At 35.0% G+C, this 20,295-nt stretch overlaps 1 protein-coding gene across 1 annotated transcript; it reads left to right on the top strand.

Moving 5' to 3' along the window:
- The first annotated feature begins 4,258 nt into the window (after nt 1-4,258).
- Nucleotides 4,259-18,304, top strand: LOC121409241 (selenoprotein M-like). The gene is made up of 4 exons (XM_041601113.1): nt 4,259-4,517; nt 12,438-12,508; nt 14,141-14,219; nt 16,376-18,304. Exons 1-4 carry the CDS (start codon nt 4,407-4,409, stop codon nt 16,517-16,519), a joined length of 405 nt encoding a protein of 134 aa, XP_041457047.1. The 5' UTR covers nt 4,259-4,406; the 3' UTR covers nt 16,520-18,304.
- Nucleotides 18,305-20,295: the final 1,991 nt, after the last annotated feature.

The raw sequence follows: 20,295 nt of genomic DNA, 5'->3' as shown, positions 1-20,295 counted from the left end.
TTCTTGGGTTATAATTAAACTTTTTCTTTATTCCATAAGCCACAGTCAAAGTATGATCCCTGTAGATTGAATTTCTCATCATCAGGAAGCAGCTAAGGGGAAAATTCTCAATTTTCCAAAAGTTGAAACAATCCCATTATGTGAAAACAAGGATAACTTGGGATATCTCATCAGATTCATGTAGTACAAGAAATGGTCACTAGACATGAATACAATTATGCATATCTTATGAACAGCTTCGTAAAACAGCCCTCAAACTTAAAATCAGGCAGAAATTGAGTTTTAATGTGATTACATTTTACAAATCAATTTTTCTGTCTCTCAAGCTAAATACATAGAAAACGCAGATCGTGCTGAGCCAAGCTAAGGCTGGTGAGCCTCCATGCTGTTGAATGCATAGGTGTCTAAATATCACAGTGTCATTTTGCATTTTCAGGAAATTTGTAACTCACTTCTTTGTAAGGCATTAGATGGTCTTTCAAACAAAGTGATATTTAAAGTATTGCTTGTTTATTATTCCATGTTCATTTGTAGGATTTTGATCTTTGAATTAGAAGGTACAATTGTTGCTGATAAGACTTCAGGGGGCAGTTTCATAAAGCTGTTCGTAAGTTAAGAGCAACTTTAAGAATGACTGGTGATCCTTTCTTGTGATAAATGACATTCACCATTACGTGTTCATTGGTGATTATTTAGCACATACGAAAGGTTCACCAGTTGTTCTTAAAGTCACTTACAAACAGCTTTATGAAACACCCACCAGGTGCATCAGATTGATCATCAGGAAAATACACATTTCATGCATGAACAACTCTCCTTCACAATTATGAGTTGATGTTCATGCTAAATTGAAAGGTTATATTACAACTCCATGTAATCTCAATTTAAAATAATTATCATCTGCCAATATGTTTATCCTAAAAATTCTAACGCTTGCCAGTAAATTACCTTAATGCAAATTATATCCTAACATTACATGCATGTAAGATTCAAAAATACTCTGTCAAAACATGGAAGGAAGTGATTAATCTGAACTCTCATGTGGCGTAGAACTTGTTTGAGTAGAACAAGCAAAATTGTGGAACTCTGGCATTCTTCACAAAACATGGAGAACAATCTTTTTTTCAAGTGAGCCCAATGCTTAGTGTCATTTGTCTTGTGTACTTCAGACTCCCCTCATTCTGTTGCTTTGTGTTTCATTTTATACAATGAATATTCTGCAAGCACTTGAGTGTCTCTTCATCAGCCTTATTAAAACGTTTTTTTTTAGCATATACAGTATGCATTTTTGTAAAATTATCTAACTCATCTCCTTTGAAAAATCCAGTAAGTAGTAAGTAGCAATAAATTGCAAATTGCATAGCAGTGGCAAATGCTAACCTAGCAATTTTACAAGGGTACTCTTTGACATACTAGTGCGCAACTATGACACCAAATACTGCTTTCTGCTTGACTGGAATTGGGATTAGTAGTTTCAGTTGTGTTATGATTGTGTTGGCGATTCTCAAAATAATTCTTTTCCTGCATTTTTAAGAAAAAGTTGAAATGGTGTTTGGTTTTGATTGAGATAGGTTATCTAGTTAATTTAAAGATGAAATTATATCTGTGCTACGACCATTAAGATGATCCTATTACTCAGTGATTTGAAATATTAATGATGTAAAAAGTTACAGAAGATATATATATGTACATTTATAGAAACGTTCCATGTCTTTTCTAATATCTATGTATTGTTTTATATAACTCTAGCATGTATTTGTCTACCCAAGTTATGATGATTAATGGAAGGTGATTTGAGGTGACCAAATTTTTATTTATTTCTGTTTAAGTTTATATATGTCTGTAATCCATATTATTGGTATAACTTGAAGAAAGTTCAATGAGTATGCATCCTAAATTGTAAAAATGTCACAAGTTGAAATTAAGAACTGAATTTGATGCATGAAAAGTTATGTTTGGTTATCTGTGTATATTTGTTGTCTTTGTGTTCTAAGACTTTCTTGAAATTACAGGTACTTGTCCTTATACATTGTGTCCCACAAAAAAAAACAAGAAATATTATTTATTTATCATAACTTAATCACAAATACAACAGACATATGACCTATCATTGTAGATTAGAATATAACATAGAAAATTTGTCATTCACTCATGAATGAGTTGAAACAATTTGAAGAAATGATACCTAAAGGTCACTTGGCAGGCGGTATCTGAGATTGAAATAGAAAATCACATGTTCAAAAATTCAGTACCAGCTCTTTAATTTGATACCTCAATCACAGAAAATGGTCAAGAAGCATTTTGTTCCTTTGAAATAATGCTTGTATTTCCATAATTTTAGTAAACAAATATGTTTTCACAGATTCCCTTCCGAGCAATCGCAGTTAACAAAAGACTTCATGCATGGCTGATCGTTAACAACTGCACACTCCATGATCACATATAATCACAATAGGAAAGTTTCTAATGATACAGGTTCGTATACCTTTCTATACTTCAGTAACAAAACTACACACTAGTAAAATTGAATAACTTTTTTGAGGGGTTTATATGAAAGAAGCATATACTGCCACATATTGTGTATTAGGGGTGGTCTCAGCAAATTAAAAGTGAGAGTAAAGCACAATGTGTGAATTCTTTATGGTTCAAATTATGATCTTTTAAATAAATTACCTCCTAAACAAATATTGTGATCACAGGTAGGGAGAGGGAGACCTCCCCCCCCCCCCCGGTCCTCTGTATTGTCAAATTCACATTGCAATCAATTGTGTGCCTTATGACAGCATTAGGAACAAATTTAGAACAAACTGATGAAATCCCATATGGTTTGGTGTTATTCAAAATAATTCAGTTTCCAATACAATAACTCAGTATCATGTCAATGTATTTATCTGGTATCATATAGGTCATTAATAATTTCAGATTGTTCAAAGTTCCTAAAATTGTCCGTGCCGGGAAATATAGTTGTTGTTTTTTTCTTCTTGAAATGCAACTCGATTGTGATCAAACTCAAATTGTCCAATAGGCCTGTAGCAAAATAATAGTAATTTTTTCATATAGTTCACATATTTTTTCCCCTGATATGAGGAGTTAAAATAAATTTTGAAATATATTGGGGCCCCTCAGAAATGTGGAATGGTGCCCAGCCCCTATTAAGCCCAACACCATTACTTAGGTGTGTACATCGATTGGCCAAATATCAACATTTTTTTGCGACTCCTCGCGGTTACTAGTATGTAGAATATGGGAGTTACGTGTAAAAACAAGCTTCAGAGAATTGCAACTTCTAACTTGACAGTGAACAGCTGCATGCCCATGTCGCTGCCTGGTGTTGCTGGTCTCAACGTTCGTAAATCAATCGTTGAACTTTGAAGAAAAGGTTTTTCTTGGAAAGAGCAATGCCTCCTTCATCAAATCACAGTAGGTAAGTGCAAATTAAACTATTATATGTTTCAAATTAAACAGCACTCTTTAGGCCTCTCTGAGGTGTGCAAAGTATTTGAGACTATTGAACATTATGTTTTATTTTGTTCAAAATATGTAAAGGAAAGACGCATTATGTTTAATAAACATAAGATGAATGACCAGAATCTTAAACAATTGTTAATTAATCCTGATTATACACGGGAACTACTATGTTTTATATATGCCACTATTACTAACCGTTTTGACAGTTAGGTGTGAGTCTTTTTTTTCAAACACAAGACATGAAAGAAAGATTTATAATTCTTATTAATAAGAAACTAAGAAAAGACAAAACAAAAGAATAAGAAGGACGTGAAAATGTATGTGATTTCACATTTGAATTGTTATTTGACAAAGATTTTAAGAAGTTCTATAAATATATAACTAGTAGCTGACCCGGGTAGCCGATTGGTTAGCTGGTGTGCCCTTTTCCACAAACAATCATTTAGCATGCGCGATATTTAATTTCTCTATTTGTATTAAAGTGTTATTCCTCGGAGGTGTTTAATCTTGTAGGACCTACTAATATAATAGGTGGATGGGTGACTAATCTATATTAATATGTCATAATCGTCACCAATGGTTTGACGTCGCATGGATCGCCTTTGCCGACGATGTCCTACTGTACTTACGAAAACGACTGGCGCGTATAATTTAGTCTACCATGTAGACCCACATCTGCAGTGTGTGTACCTCAGCTGATTCAACGAGTCTGCATAGCAGACTAGGTCTACTGAGGCTGCATTCGCTCGCCCTTTTTTTTTGCTTTGCAAACCAGCAGATCCCACCTCACGAGCCATTCAGAGTCTGCATAGCAGACTACGTATAATCTGGAGAGATTGAACAGCGCCATCATATTCAACAACAACTTTCAAGGATTTTTTTTTTTACCTCACGCACCGGCACCATTCGTAGGGCTGAGTTGCTCTGATCCGGTTAACATGGCGAAAACACGGGAACTCTCGACAGTTTTGGGACTGGGATTCATTTTCCTGACCGCCATTTGTACATCTGTTGAAGCCGATGGACAAGTAATGAGCGCCAGAGTTGAGGTGATTATCTCCCTATTTTATAATCATGACTATGAAATGACTGACTGTAGAGTTCGATTGGAGCTCCTGCCACTGCCAGTCATTCATAATTCAGTGGACCAAAAAATTGGCAAGATTCAGGCTCAGCGCCAGCGGCAGGCATCAGTCACTGACTCTGACTGAGTCAGAATCCGGACCTTGTTCCGCATTTCCTAATGTTATGAGGATACTCTCTACAATAAATGTACCAAATCTTTTTTAGGCCAGTAATATACGGATATTTTACGCCCCTGAACAGTCACAGGATTACTGAAAGTGCAATTCAAATCACATTGGAGAGAGAGCTGAGAATTGAGATATATAGGCCTATACTGAGTCAGACAGCTGGCAGCCGTCTGTTTCGAGGATTTTTTTTTTTTTTTTAAATTTCTCGTCATACACAGACGGCTCACCATCGCATCGTGCAGCCAGGCATTAGGGGAAGTACAATGCAAAATCCCCCGTCGGGGCTCTTCAATTTTTTGTCTCGCCTGCATAGCAGAGTGAGACTATAGGCGCCGCTTTTCCGACGGCGGCGTCAACATCAAATCTTAACCTGAGGTTAAGTTTTTGAAATGACATCATAACTTAGAAAGTATATGGACCTAGTTCATGAAACTTGGCCATAAGGTTAATCAAGTATTACTGAACATCCTATTAGAGTTTCATGTCACATGACCAAGGTCAAAGGTCATTTAGGGTCAATGAACTTAGACCATGTTGGAGGAATCAGCATCGAAATCTTAACCTGAGGTTAAGTTTTTGAAATGTCATCATAACTTAGAAAATATATGGACCTAGTTCATGAAACTTGGACATAAGGTTAATCAAGTATCACTGAACATCCTGCATGAGTTTTATGTCACATGACCAAGGTCAAAGGTCATTTAGGGTCAATGAACTTTGGCCGAATTGGGGGTATCTGTTGAATTCCCATCATAACTTTGACAGTTTATGGATCTGATTCATGAAACATGGACATAATAGTAATCAAGTATCACTGAACATCCTGTGTGCATTTCAGGTCACATGACCAAGGTCAAAGGTCAATGAACTTTGGCCGAATTGGGTGTAACTGTTGAATTACCATCATAACTTTGAAAGTTTATGGATCTGATTCATGTATCTTGGACATAAGAGTAATCAAGTATCACTGAACATCCTGTGCGAGTTTCAAGTCACATGATCAAGGTCAAAGGTCATGTAAGGCCAATGAACTTTGGCCATGTTGGTTTTTTTGTTGAATAACCATCATATCTCTGTAAGTTTATTGGTCTAGTTCATAAAAAGTGGACATAAGAGTAACCATGTATCACTGAACATCTTGTGCGAATTAGAGTAGTTTTCAAAGTCAGCACTGCTGCTATATTGAACCGCGTGATGCAGGTGAGACGGCCAGAGGCATTCCACTTGTTTCTTTAATGTAACCAACTTTTGAAAATTAACGCGACTGAAATGCAAATTAATATTCCCTCTTGGCATTAATACCAAAAAACGGGGGAAAATCAAGTTAAAACTAAAAGGAACAAAAATAGTGACTTACCTCGGCTGTCGTGCAACTTAACTTCCCTGTTTTATCTGAACTTAGTACATAAACATATGGCCATTGAGTCCCCTGTACAGATCACGCTAGAACTTCGGTCTTTGGTGAGTGAAGCCAACGAAGTTCAGCTGAACAACCAAAATAACAGAGACTGAAGCTTTTGGTCTAAGATTGAGAATGAAAGGCTTTAGTCAAAAGTTGATGAGCTGGGCCTGGGGCAGCATCAAATCAAAATCTCTTGATCATCATCATGTTGATTCTTGACAACAACATATTTCATTGAATGACATCGTTCTGACTTCTTCCTTGGCAAAGTTTGGATAATCAGTGTCAGCTCAGTGCTGTCCCAGTCTACCAACTTTCAACAAAGTCAAAAGCCTCATGATTTTACTTGGTAACTTTCATTTTCAAAGGAATCAATGCGTTGTACTTAAGTTGTAACTTTTAGACAGTTTCAGTTAAAGCCAAAAAACCTTAATTTCAATCTCCAGCTCTGGAATGAAGGGGAGGGGTGGCATGTCAGCGCACCAAAAAAAATCAACTTAGCTAGGCCTTTGGGTTAGGGTTAGGCTCATAACTTTCTCATTTGATTTTCCTCAAACTTTTTTTATCTGTTTCTTTATTTTTTCTGTTTACACACAAGCTATCTTGTTCCAAAGGTTTCATTATCCTTTAACCAGGGCTCGACACTAGCGGCGGTCCGACGGTCCCAGACCGGTAAAAATCGCTGCTGGGCCAGTAGATTTTCAGAAATTGGAAGATTTACTGGTCCGACATGACCAGTAAAAAATATCATTGTCGGGCCAGTAATTTTTCCAAAAATAGCAAGATTTAAGGGTCCGACATGACCAGTAATAAAAACCATTGTTGGGCCAATAACTTTTCCAGAAATGGTCAAATTCACAGCAAACCATTTCCCCCCGTTAAATTCTGCAATTCACACACAGAATACACACAGAATGAATCGCACGTGTTACTAGAGTACTATACAGCATGCATACAGTGTACATGTAGTCAGCCACACAATCCACATGGTGAATTCTCCACTGGCCGCACGAACGAAGCCTGGCTAAACTCTGGCAGAAATCTCTCACAGAACTGTCAAAATTCACGGTTCATACTCATGAAAGGCTCTTATAATGTCCATATTTCCTAAAAATTGGAGTAACTCTGTCATCTGTAAGCAGTAAAAGGGTAAATTTTCACTTCTGTTTGGTTCAAACAGATCGGGTCTCGGGTGGTATCGTCTGAATACATATTAGCCCCTCATATGCATTTATGTGTGTGTTGATACACTTGGTTTCTGACTTTCTTTCGTAGCTATTTTAATTGAGCCAAAAAAGAAACATAAATTATTTATGATAATAGTTTTAGCTTTCTTCCTCTGTTTTCTTCCTGTTTTCTTTCCTTCTTTCTTTTCAATCTTTCTTTTAATTTTTTTTTCTCTATTTCTTTCCTTCCTTCCTTCTTTCCTTCCTTCCTTCTTTCTTTCCTTCCTTCTTTCCTTCCTTCTTTCCTTCCTTCCTTCCTCCCTTCTTTCCTTCCTTCTTTCATTCCTTCTTTCCTTCCATCCTTTCTTTCTTACTTTCCTTCTTTCTTTCCTCCCTTCCTCCTTCCTTCCATCCTTTCTTTCTTTCTTACTTTCCTTCCTTCTTTCCTTCCTTCTTTCCTTCCTTCTTTCCTTCCTTCCTTCCTTCTTTCCTTCCTTCTTTCCTTCCTTCTTTCCTTCCTTCTTTCCTTCCTTCTTTCCTTCCTCCTTTCCTCCTTCTTTCCTTCCTTCTTTCCTTCCTTCTTTCCTTCCTTCTTTCCTTCCTTCCTTCTTTCCTTCCTTCTTTCCTTCCTTCCTCCTTTCCTCCCTTCTTTCCTTCCTTCTTTCCTTCCTTCTTTCCTTCCATCCTTTCTTTCTTTCTTACTTTCCTTCCTTCCTTCCTTCTTTCCTCCCTTCCTCCCTCCTTCCTTCCATCCTTTCTTACTTTCCTTCCTTCTTTCCTTCCTTCTTTCCTTCCTTCTTTCCTTCCTTCCTTCCTCCTTTCCTCCCTTCTTTCCTTCCTTCTTTCCTTCCTTCCTTCTTTCCTTCCTTCCTCCTTTCCTCCCTTCTTTCCTTCCTTCTTTCCTTCCTTCCTTCTTTCCTTCCTTCTTTCCTTCCTTCCTCCTTTCCTCCCTTCTTTCCTTCCTTCTTTCCTTCCATCCTTTCTTTCTTTCTTACTTTCCTTCCTTCCTTCTTTCCTCCCTTCCTCCCTTCCATCCTTTCTTTCTTACTTTCCTTCCTTCCTTCCTTCTTTCCTTCCTTCCTTCCTTCCTTCCTTTCTTCCTTCCTTCTTTTCTTCCTTCCATCCTTTCTTTCTGACTTTCCTTCCTTCCTCCTTTCCTTCCTTCTTTCCTTCCATCCTTTCTTACTTTCCTTCCTTCTTTCCTTCCTTCTTTCCTCCCTTCTTTCCTCCCTTCCTTCCTCCCTCCTTCCATCCTTTCTTTCTTACTTTCCTTCCTTCCATCCTTTCTTTCTTTCTTACTTTCCTTCCTTCCTTCTTTCCTTACTTCTTTCCTTCCTTCTTTCCTTCCATCCTTTCTTTCTGACTTTCCTTCTTTCTTTCTTTCTTACTCTCTTCGTTTCTGTCTTGCTTTCTTTTTGTCCTTCATTCCTTCGTTTTACGGGGGGGGGGGGGGGGGTCACGAAAGGCTAGAAAAATAAACTTGCGCCTTTTTTTAAATGTTTTCTTTACTTTTTGGGACCAGTAGATTTTAGGTTCGGACCAGTAAAAATTTGAAAAACTGGGTATCTACTGGTCCGACATGAATAGGTTGGACCAGTAGAAAAAATGGGTTAGTGTGGAGCCCTGCTTTAACCCTAAAATGAGAGCTTTAAATGGTAAATAAACATATATTAATACTATAATTATTACTGAATTAGTAGGCTTAAATGAAATATAGATTCAACTGAACTGTTTTCCTTTGATAAGCAACACAAAATGGCAGAGTCAAAGAAACAAATCAACTCAAAGAGAGACTTGGACAGACTGTAAAGGGTAAACATTCCATGAATGTGTATACAAACATGGTAAACATGGTCAGCTGTAGTAGTAATTTTATTTCAAAATTATTTCAAAACTCAATTTTTTATAGGGGACCATTAATTTGGAATACTTTATCAAAGGATCCTTAAGGATAGTTGCTCTCTTAATGTTTTTAGGAGAAATTGTAAATATAAAATCATCACTACTTATTCATTTTTTACTTAATTATTATTCTGATTGTTTGTTTGGGTTAGTTAGGTAATTCTTTCCCCTTTTCTACTTTAATTGTTCAAATAATGTATTATTTTATTTGGGTCGGCCGTACATAAGGTTAACTTCTTTTTGGCTGCTACCCTTTCAGTATAATATTTTATTTATATCCATGTCTGATTTATTTAATGTTTGTTCTATATTTGTATTGTTTTTATACTGAGAAAAATAAATTGAATTGAATTGAAAATAGTTTTTAGTGAGGGGCCTCATTTGGCCCATTTCGGAGGGGCAAATGAAGCCACCCCCACTACAATATTTAATGCTCTTTAACAGTTTAATATGGAATAAGATTGATAAATTCTAAAAATTTCTGATAATATAGCATATGATATTTCTAAGCTGCTTTGAATTAAAAAGATGTGATTGGAATTATAAATAAGGGGATTACTCACCCCACTCTCCCTTATTATGTATGTTATGAATGTCACTTTGGGCCATCCACAAGCCTGGCAAGTGGCAAGCTTTTCATTAATTTACCATAATCTGTATTTGCATATTGCTTTACAAGTATTTCTTTTAATTTGGTGTAAATTAAATGAATGATATTAAATAAAAGGCATACTCTGAAATGGGTCATAGCCAACAAAAACCAAGACTAGGAAAACAGTTCCTTTGTAAATAATCAGATATGCCTTGATATTGATAGTCATGACTCATGGTATTCACTATTGTCCTTGGACGTATGTTCTCATAACAATTCACTTTGTAATCAGGTGAAAGTGGCTGTCATTGCATCAAAGGAATGCTTGTGTCAACCATTAATATTTTTAGTAATGATCTTTTTAGCATTGCATGTTGATTTGGCAGAACAAGGTAAAAAAAAATTGTGTTTTGTGTGCTTATGCATGGGAATATTGATTTGATTATGCTTTCAAAATGTTTGAATTACATGTATTTGAATTGGAAATTTTTTTTATTTTTTAATTTAGCTATTGTTCACAACATTTGATGCATTTCTTTCAATGAAAAATGAAGGCAATGATTGGTCCAGTAATTAAGAGAGTATTGCCTAAGCTTAACATCTTGAGAATTTGGCAAAAATCCACCATTTTAAGTTAAAGTCAAATTTGCATAATTCTTGTGATGTCATAACGTCATAGAGTTCTGATGCACTTTGATGGCATCATTTTATGTATAATTGAGGGTCAAATGAGACCTGAAATCATATCTTTAATTCATATGCTATCCAAATATGGAAAAAAAAGAAACTGAGGGTTCCTGTTCTTTCTGATGTGCTCCAGTGAATTTTAAGTATGTACATGTACATTTTTGCCCATATGGCCTATTGTGAGAGCATGCATGCATGCCTGCTGCAATCTACATGTATGACAGATGTTCTTACATGTAGCTAGGTATTGATCTGAATTCATTTTATATGCTTTCTGTGATTCTATGTTAATGGTACAGTACCAGTCAGATATCTTTAAATACCTGTTTACCTGTTTCAACCAGAGAACAATATATAATCTATTGTTCTCTGATTGAAACAGGTAAACAGGTATTTAAATATATCTGACTGGTACTGTACATGTAGGTCAATTATTTGACATGCTTAAAATCGCCTAAAATGTACATGTACTCACATTTGAGATAAGCCACCCCAAAACCAAAAATAAGTTGTCCAAAATGAATATCAAGATTTTTATTGGGTTTGAAAAAGCACTTCTTAAGCTTTAAAATGATACTTGTGAAAATTGATCAATTTATAATGATCCTCACTTGTAAGTATTTACTTGAATGTAGGGGAAAGTCAGCTAGAGCTTTAAAAAAAATAAAGAGAAAACATGGTTCTAAGTTTGGGGTTCACTCAAGCATGAGAGGTGCGCAATCTCGCTGAAACTTCAAAGCTCCCTCCCCCTCCCCCCCAAAAAAGAAATGGTGGCTTGAAAAGAAACTATAAATGTATTCTTAAAGGGGAATCCAACCCAAATAAAAACTTGTTTTTATAAGGAAAAGAAAAATCAGACAAGTTGATAGGTGAAAGTTTGAACAATATTGGCCAAACAACAAGTTATGAATTTTTAAAAGTTGTAAATATTGGTAATCACTATACCCATGGAGACTTCAAATTGGCTGCATATGGGATGTCATAGTGATGTAAGGCAAGGACTACTCTTCCATGTACTCCAATACATATTATGGCTAAAATGTCATTTTCCCCAAAAGTTTTATTGCAAATTATATTTTTCTTTAATGAGAACATACTGCAATATACTACCTGGGCTACATTTAGATTACTGCCCCAGGGGAATGGGTACTTAGGAGAAAACCACAAATCCCTGATAATAAAGTACATGGTCTATGGGAAAGTTGTCCTTGCCCCTTGTCATAATTTACTTACACAGTTGCCAATTTGAAATCTACATAATATTAGTGATCTCAATTTTAAAGCAGCTATAGTATTCTCATTGCTTGTCCGATTTCTTTCAAACTTTCACCATTCTGTTTAATTTATTTTTCTCCTTCCCAACATAACATTTTATGGCCAAGGCTGGATTCCCCTTTTTAATTATTAAAATTTAAAATTTTTACAGTATGAAGTAGAGGATTTTTTGGGGGATAAGCTTATTTTTCAAGTTTGGCTTTTTGGAGACCATTTCAAATTACCATTTTGGTTATACACAGAGATCCTTTTCTGGCGATTTATTGTTGGTTTTGGAGCGACTGGTCATAAAGTGATTTTAAGCATTTTGAAAATTTTGACGCGAGCATATGCACATCATGACATGACCTGTTGACCCTGTAAGCTTGTGTGATTAGGAGTTACAAAGATATGATTGAAATGTGATTTTACAAAATGTCTTCTGGGTAATGTCATGACCTTTAATGAAATCAGACACATTTATAGTATTTCATGCTTTTCGGAATTCTGTTGATTCTTCATACATGTAAGACATAAAAAAAATGGGGCAACTCAAAATTGACATGACAAAAATTGAATAATTCAATGGATATTTTCGCAAACCTTAATTTAACCACTTTGATGCCTCTGTGGACTTGAGATTTAAATCTTGTACATACAGTGTTCATGTGCAATTTTTTTAACTTTAATTTTGTGGTACTCTTTGTTTTCAGAGCTGCAGTGGATGACGTTTGAATAGGCTTCCAGAAGTGAAGCGTTTCATCCATGAAGACGTCCCATATTAGTATCCTTTTAGTGCAAGCCCTATTTTTTCTGGGGAGTATTTCATGATTGTTTTAACTGGATCACTTGTACAAGTTTACCTCAATGGAGGGAATTGGTGAGAATCAGTCCATGGGGGCCATGACCTCATGAATACATAATTAGCCCAAATGAAGTCAATGTATTATTGGCCTGGTTCCTAATGAGGTCATGGGCCCCCATGGACTGATTCGCACCAAAATTTGGTAGTGGAGGTACATGTATTTCATCATGCTCTACCAAAATATGGTATCAAAAATTCTGAAATGCAAAAAAAAAATATAAAATGTCATCACTTCGGTACTCTATTGGTACAAGTTTTGGGTCACATAATCAAAGTAATCAGGGTCAATGAACTTTTACGAAGGTTATGATTTTTAATTTTCAAGATAATAATGAAATTATAAGTCCCAATTGCATAGAAATTACATGTATTTTTGGAGGCAAATAAATGAATGAAATTTCAGATCACTGAGTTATTTGAGGATAAACTGATATCACATTAAAAAAAAAATTAAAACCAATATTTAAGATTTTGATTTTTGAATTTATGAAATGTAGAAATTATTGTATCAAGAGTCTGAGGACAATTTTTCAAAATGTTTTTTACCTATTACATGATGATAACATGAACTGATCTACATGTATAATACTGCCCCCCCCCCCCTTGTGAAATATTATTCATCTTAGATAGTTGCTTAGGTATCATATCAAAGAGCTCCGAGTTCTATTTTTATGGAGGTTAAATCTTCTACTTACCATATGTTCCATTGAATCTTTGGAAATTATATAAATTCTTTTAAATTGTGTAAAAAAGAATTTTGGTAAATATAATTATGAAAGTAAGGGTCTATAGGCTCATTTTTTTTCCAAACTTGAATAAAAAAAGGGTAGGTCTATCTGGGTCAGTCAGGTAACAGCACAAAAGAGGTCTGTACTGAATGAGTTATATGAATTGCATGCACTTCATCTGCATCATGGAATGAATGAGATAAAATTAGAATGTCACAAGATGATTGCAGTTACCTCTTGAATGTCATTCAAACACAGAGTTGTACAGGATGATGTTTGAAGAGATGGCCTGAAGCCAAAGCTTTCATCTATGAAGATCTTCATTTCTTGTATCCTTACATGTAGGCTATTCAAGGCTATACAGAGCATATTTTCAGTGATTTTAACCAGGCAGCTTTTGAACTTATTTCCATTGAGATTTTGGCATCATCCTTAGATCCACATATTTCAATAATTATTCCACATGAATTTAAAAGTTTACACTTTCACAGTGGCAAAGCACTTTTGAAACACTAGCAAATAGTGCACTTCAACACTTTATATTAATTTAGACTGACTAAATCCCCCCTTTTCATTTAAAAGAGTTGTTCTTGGAGCTATTTCAGAATGACTCACATATAACTTTTATTGCACTACCATAGTAAAGACCTTGATCATGATTGGCTGTTGAGCCCTGTTACCATAGCCATCATGGTAACACAGACATGCAGTTAACCATAATGGCAAAGTATCAAGCCATAGTTGCGAGTCTTCTGGCCTCTGAGTTGATTAAAAGAAATGGAATGGATATATTACATGTCAGCCTTAACTCACATGTTTCCAGTCATAATGTAATGTTCAAGCCAGTTCCTGGGGCAAATCCAGATCTACTCCTTCTTGATGAGTCAGGCAGTATATTACAGGTGAGTTATAAACCTAGTAATTGGATTAGATCATGCATGGATCCAGAGAACTTGGTAAATAAAAATCTTTAACTCGAGTACCTTAGGCCTAGCAGAGGTGAGTATGTATCTGGCAACTAATCTGAGTGTAATAAGGCATGGGCTCATATTATTATTAAAGTATGGTATCTAAAAGTAAAGTAAGGTACTTGATTATTTAGATATAAGTATGATTAATGCATGGTTCCAATTTCATACAAAAGGTCTCTATATTTGATTTTAAGCTAGCCATGCACCTGGCAGATTTGCCATGCGTCCGGTAGTAGGCATGAAGTAAAAAAAAAACCTGTTTTGGGGCAAAATATTCCACCATTCGATAAAACAAATGATACACAGGTTTGTTCTTGCTTCAGTAGTACTAGTGAGCATTGGTAACTATGTCTAAATCTGCTCAGCACACACAGTGTACCTTTGGCTCACAAAATTTACTGATGGCATGCACGTAAGTCTGTGCATCACCTGTATACTGGAATATATACCAAAGGGCAATGATTCGATCATGAGATTTGTATTTATCAGATGTGAAATTTATGATTTTTACTGGTCTAAGTATTAAGTGACGACTTTGCATAATAAAAATGGTAAACAAAAGAACATTATGTTATGTAGGCCTATGGTCTCAAAGAAATCAAGAAGATAGGAATAAATGGTTTCCCCTTTTTTTACTAGAATTGCATTTGCGTATTTGGTTAGAATTTAGTTCTGTAAACAAAACAAAAAACAAGAACTTGTAACAATACAAATGAAGTAATAAATGTGAAATTAACAAAATGAAAATGGGAGGAAACACCTACTCAGAAGCATCAGTCATGGTATTGCTGGTCTACCGAGAAGGGGTCTTCATGTATTATTCAATATTCAACATGTATTATTTTACAGCAAGGCAATGTATAACATGAATATGAATTTGGCAAGAGTTAACAGAAACCATCACAGTCTTGCTCATACGTGTATGTATAGTTAACTCTTATTTTGAGGTTCATTTTTTTTGCATATTTAAACAGCTTGCATGATATGCAAACAAGCACTTCAGTTATAGAGATCTAATGATAATATAACATGTTTGAACAGATGTTGAAATCACATGAACCTTAATAAAGTAGTAGTCATATCATGATTTTTTGTATATGAGATAAATTACTTTAAACTGGGATTCAACTCTTTCTTCTCATTTATTTTGCTTTTTGGCCAGCCATGATTATAGTAGCCTCTCGTTGAGGCCCTGGCAACTGCTTCCCGAGCGAAGCAAGGGATTCCCTAATTCGCAAAGCGAATTAGGCCTGGTGAGCTATCCCTGAGCTAGCTTGCACAAACCTTACTTTTAGATGGCAGTCTTCAATATTCTGTTTTGTCAAAGCCAAAATGAAAAAGCAGAAGAGGCGTTCAATTTTCTGTTCTGTCAAAGCGAAAACAAGAACTGGCTGAAAAAAAATCAGGAGAAAAGTTCAATTTTCTGTTTTGTCAAAGACAAAACAAACAAAAGAAGTCCATATATTATAAATTTATCAAATTTCCATTATGCAGGGGAAAATTGAAAAATAAGTTTTACAAAAAGCAGTTAGTCTTTTTTCGTATGTTTGATTTTAGATATTACACAATATTAATAAACAACCTTTTTTTCTCTTTAAATTCTCAAAATCTGATAGTGATAGTGCCTTGATTTTTGGAGGCTTTGCTTTGATGAAAATTAATGGATATTGAATTTTTCTTCTCTTATCAACTTTAATTTTCAGTTTACTTTTGAGAAAACTCCCCATTAGTGTTCAAATATTTTCCTTCAAAATATTGTAGTACTGTAATACATATCCCACCTTGAAATCAAAATGTAACTTCTGTTTCATGTGCTTGCTATAGATAGTTTTGATTATGGTCATCTTTCAAAGTATGAGAAGAATTTTAGAATAATCAACATTTTATGATATTCAATGCAGAATTCAGCATGGCTAACTTTTTAGTTGTAAAATGTTATATGAAATTTGTATTATGTATCCCAATACACCTGTCAGTACATTAGTTTCATCTTATCATTTTGGTTTTAAAATCCACCCTTCTCCTCTCTCTCTCTCCCTTTCTCTTTTCTTCTCCTTTACCTCTTCTGTCCCCTTTTCCACCCTTAGAGGATTGACCTGTCCAAGATGAAGCAGATCGAACTGAATAAAATGATGACAGAAGAACTGGGATTCTATAGGAAAGCCAACATTGCAGAAGATGTTCCTGAAGAATATTCCTCTGGCCCTTATTCCATCAAGAGAGAACTTTAATTCTTCATAACTAATTTGTGTGTTTCATAATACATGCATGTAAGTTGTGCCTTAATTGTGATGTTACCCCTTCATTGTAATCATGAGATATTAGTAGACCCTGATGAGCTGAACACCATGCATCAAGCTCAGTCACAGTGTTAGCATTTAAAATTGGTTTCAAACTTAATATAAATAGTATCTTGGAATTACACTTGTATAGTAATTCTACTGATTAGTCCTTATTCTTCCATACAAGGGATTCATCTCTCAGTTAAACATGTCTAATTTTGTATTTGGAAAAGTTGTCGACCCACATTCCTGTTATAATAATGAATGTTGGTAATGCATGTATTATGAAATGTACAAATTGGTTACATGACATTTGTTCCTCTGATTAATAATGGTGCTATCATAGATTTGTCGAGTCCTAATTGTTGAGGTTTTGATATAGATTCAGGTTTTGCAATTAAATACAATTTGAATCTGATATGCTACATAGTGCAATCACAACAAGCGTACCAACTTCCAGACGGATCAAAACTATTATATGACATACAATCAGTTTATTAGAAGACAGTTTTGTTTTGTTACTGTGGCATGAAATATGTTTTTAGTACATGTAGTTCTCATGTGGGGTTTATTAAAGTACAGTCTTTACATGTGATTTCTTTGCCTGAGGAACAAATGTCATAGTATTCTCATTGCTTTCCAAGTAATAACATTCTAATGTGGAGAATTATTGAACATTGAGAGGGAGAGAGCAAGGGAGAGGTTTCTTGTGAAAAGTCAATGATTTTACCATTCTGCAAAATATATTTGAATATGTATATGATCCTCTTCTATTGTGTAGTCTATTTGTCAATCTTTAAATTGCAATTGGTGCCTAACAGCATGGACCTGCATGGAGAGCCAGGGAAATATTGATTTTATCCAAGCAACATTTCAATCACTGCTTTTGATTATTTTGTACTTTTCTTCAAAGGTTTGAAGTGAAAAGCAAAGTCTACTTTGAAAATCATGCAAATTGTGAATTATTTATTGGTGACTTGTGTGCTTCATTTAATTCTTGCAAGTAGTAAGATATGGAAGCTGGAAGTATGAATTAGTAAGAATTTGTGAACTTGGACAGCTTAAATCTGTATTGTCAACTGTCTACCCATAAAATTTATTTGTTGACTTGTGATGTGCTGTAACTGGGACAGTTTAAATTTGTACTGTCAACCTACTGCCTGCATAGCTCCTGTTTTTCTGTGGCCCCTGTTGAGTTTATTTTTAATTCTAATTTTAATGTTTAAAATAGTTGCCTATGTGATATTGAAAATTTTGCATTGTATTTTTACCATGATTGTGTATTATGTGGCTACATGGCACAATTGATCCCCTCTACCCCTATCTCTCTCTCTCTCTGATTTTCTTTATTCCCATACAAGTGCTTTGATATTTAGTTGATCATTTCAAACATTGTATAAGCCAACAATGATATCTAGCTAAACCTGCTATGATGATGCTAGTGGCACAAACTTTTCTCAAAAGTTGTCTCTGGTTGATGGAAACTATTTCAGATAGGTTATCTAGATATTTTTGGATTGTCTTCATTGTTTGGAATGCATTTTATTTGATTATATATAATTTGTATTAGATTATGAAGTAAGAAATATTGAATAGATAAATGGAACTTGCTTCAACATAGGCAAATTGATTATGCTATGAATTATAAATGTATTAGATAATGATTTGAACAATACATAATGCCAGTTTCATGTATATAAACAGAATAAAATAAATGACTCTAAATTGACAGAATGTTTGGCTTACATTCTATTGTATTGATATTTTCAGTGGGGTTCCCCAATAGCTTTTCTATGTATTTATTAGTGTGTCCCAGAAAAAAAGGAACCTCAGGGATAGATGGAATGTGTTTTATTACAAATTTATTATTTGAGTAAGAGTAAAATCTATTTTTTTTGTGAACATTTTGGGGGTAAATCAAATATACATGTAATATGATGAACTATAAAAATAGGCCTGCAAGAAACATTTTTGGCGCAAACTTGCCTGGAAATGTATATTCACGTAGATTAATGATGGATAAAATCATCCCTTTCTCCGTCAAGGTCATTTAAATCTTCAAGAAATCTTGATTCTTAGATTTGACTTGTCTGCTGGAGTATATAAATGAAAGTTTCCTTTTTTATCTGTGTATATGTTTTTATGCAAAGATCGTCCTTTCATTCCACACCTCCCCCCTTGCAAAAAGAAAAAAAGAGAGGGGGGAAAGAGAGGAATTTTTATGAAGTCATATTCCTTGGTTCATGGAAATATTGGATGATTATACCCCTGCCAAACACAGTTTGAAGGGGGTGTACAGGAATCAGCATCCAGTCGGTCAGTCTGTTGCAAATCTTGCGCATCAAATTACTTCCTCAGTTTTAACCAATTCTCATAAAACTTGGAACATATATGTGCAAGACACTTTTTTTGCATGTGTCAAAAATTTTGTTGCCATGGTAACAGTTTATTTTGCCAACATCGATATAAAAATCTTGCAGTTCAAACTACTTCCTCAGTTTTTAACCAATTATGAAATATGGCACAGACACATTTCTTGATGTAAAGATGTGCAAGACATATTTTTGTGTGTGTCAGGAATCATGTTGCCATGGTAATGACATATGCCAAAAATTGTGTAAAAACTTGCACTTTTCATTTATCAATTTTCGATCAATTTTCATGAAATTTGGCTCACATAATTGGTTCAAGGTAAAGATATGCAAGACACATATTTTGTGTGTGTGTCGGAAATTATGTTGCCATGCTAATAACATATTACATGTATAGGCCTCAAATCATGTATAAATCTTTCGGTTTGAACTACTTGATTAGTTTTCAAACAAATTATATTTTTCTCACACAGGCCTTGGAGTAAAGATGGACAAGAATTTTTTTCCATGTGTTTGAAACTGTTGCCATGGTAACGGTGTAGGGCAGGGGTATTAATCACCTTTAGTGATAGTTCTAGTTTTCAATTGTTTTTAATGCCAATTGGTCCGATTACCAACTCGTCTACTTGGTCTACCATCAGTTTGATTACTATTCAGAGGGTCAAGTAGCCATTTATACATTTTGGTCTACCGTAATTGGAATAAGTGTTAACTGGGCGAAATGAATGAAAATACATATGGTTTTTAAACCAACTGGTTATGAGACGAAATGGTCATAGATGAAATGGTGATTAGACGAAGAGATTAGTGAACCAAAATGGTTGATGGACAAAATGTTGATGGACAAAATGGCATTAGACTAAATGAAGGTAGACCATTTGATGACAGGACGAGTTAGCAATAGACAAATTGGCAATTTACCAAAATGTTTGGTCAGAATTGCTCATTTTCCCTGGGGTCTAGTGCTATAGATTTACTTCAAGCTCAAGACCCACCAGTCAATAGGTGTAGATCCAAGACCCCATTCACATTACCGTCCTAAAACAGTTTAACGTGTAATGAGAAGGTCAAAGTGGTCTCGGAAGCGAACTTCCAAACGGGTCGTAAAACCACATCACGATGTAGTTTTCAAGATCGCTTTAGCAAGTGAGCCGAGGACACAAATTAAATTATGGGGAGCCCATCCCCGGGATTTATGCTCATGTTTTTTTTTTTAGATATTATCCCCCACAATATAATCTTGAATCATAAATTATTCCCAATAATCACGATCTCATGTTTTCCATTCACATCTCACCTTTAAAGTGATTGGTTAACATTGGTTTGACTTTTAAAAAATCTGAGCTGGAAGGT

The sequence above is a fragment of the Lytechinus variegatus genome, chromosome 2 (genome assembly GCF_018143015.1).
Source record: "Lytechinus variegatus isolate NC3 chromosome 2, Lvar_3.0, whole genome shotgun sequence".
NCBI classification, from domain to species: Eukaryota; Metazoa; Echinodermata; class Echinoidea; order Temnopleuroida; family Toxopneustidae; genus Lytechinus; species Lytechinus variegatus.
The sequence above is the reverse complement of the archived record's forward strand: the minus strand, read 5'-3'. Positions and strand labels throughout refer to the sequence as shown.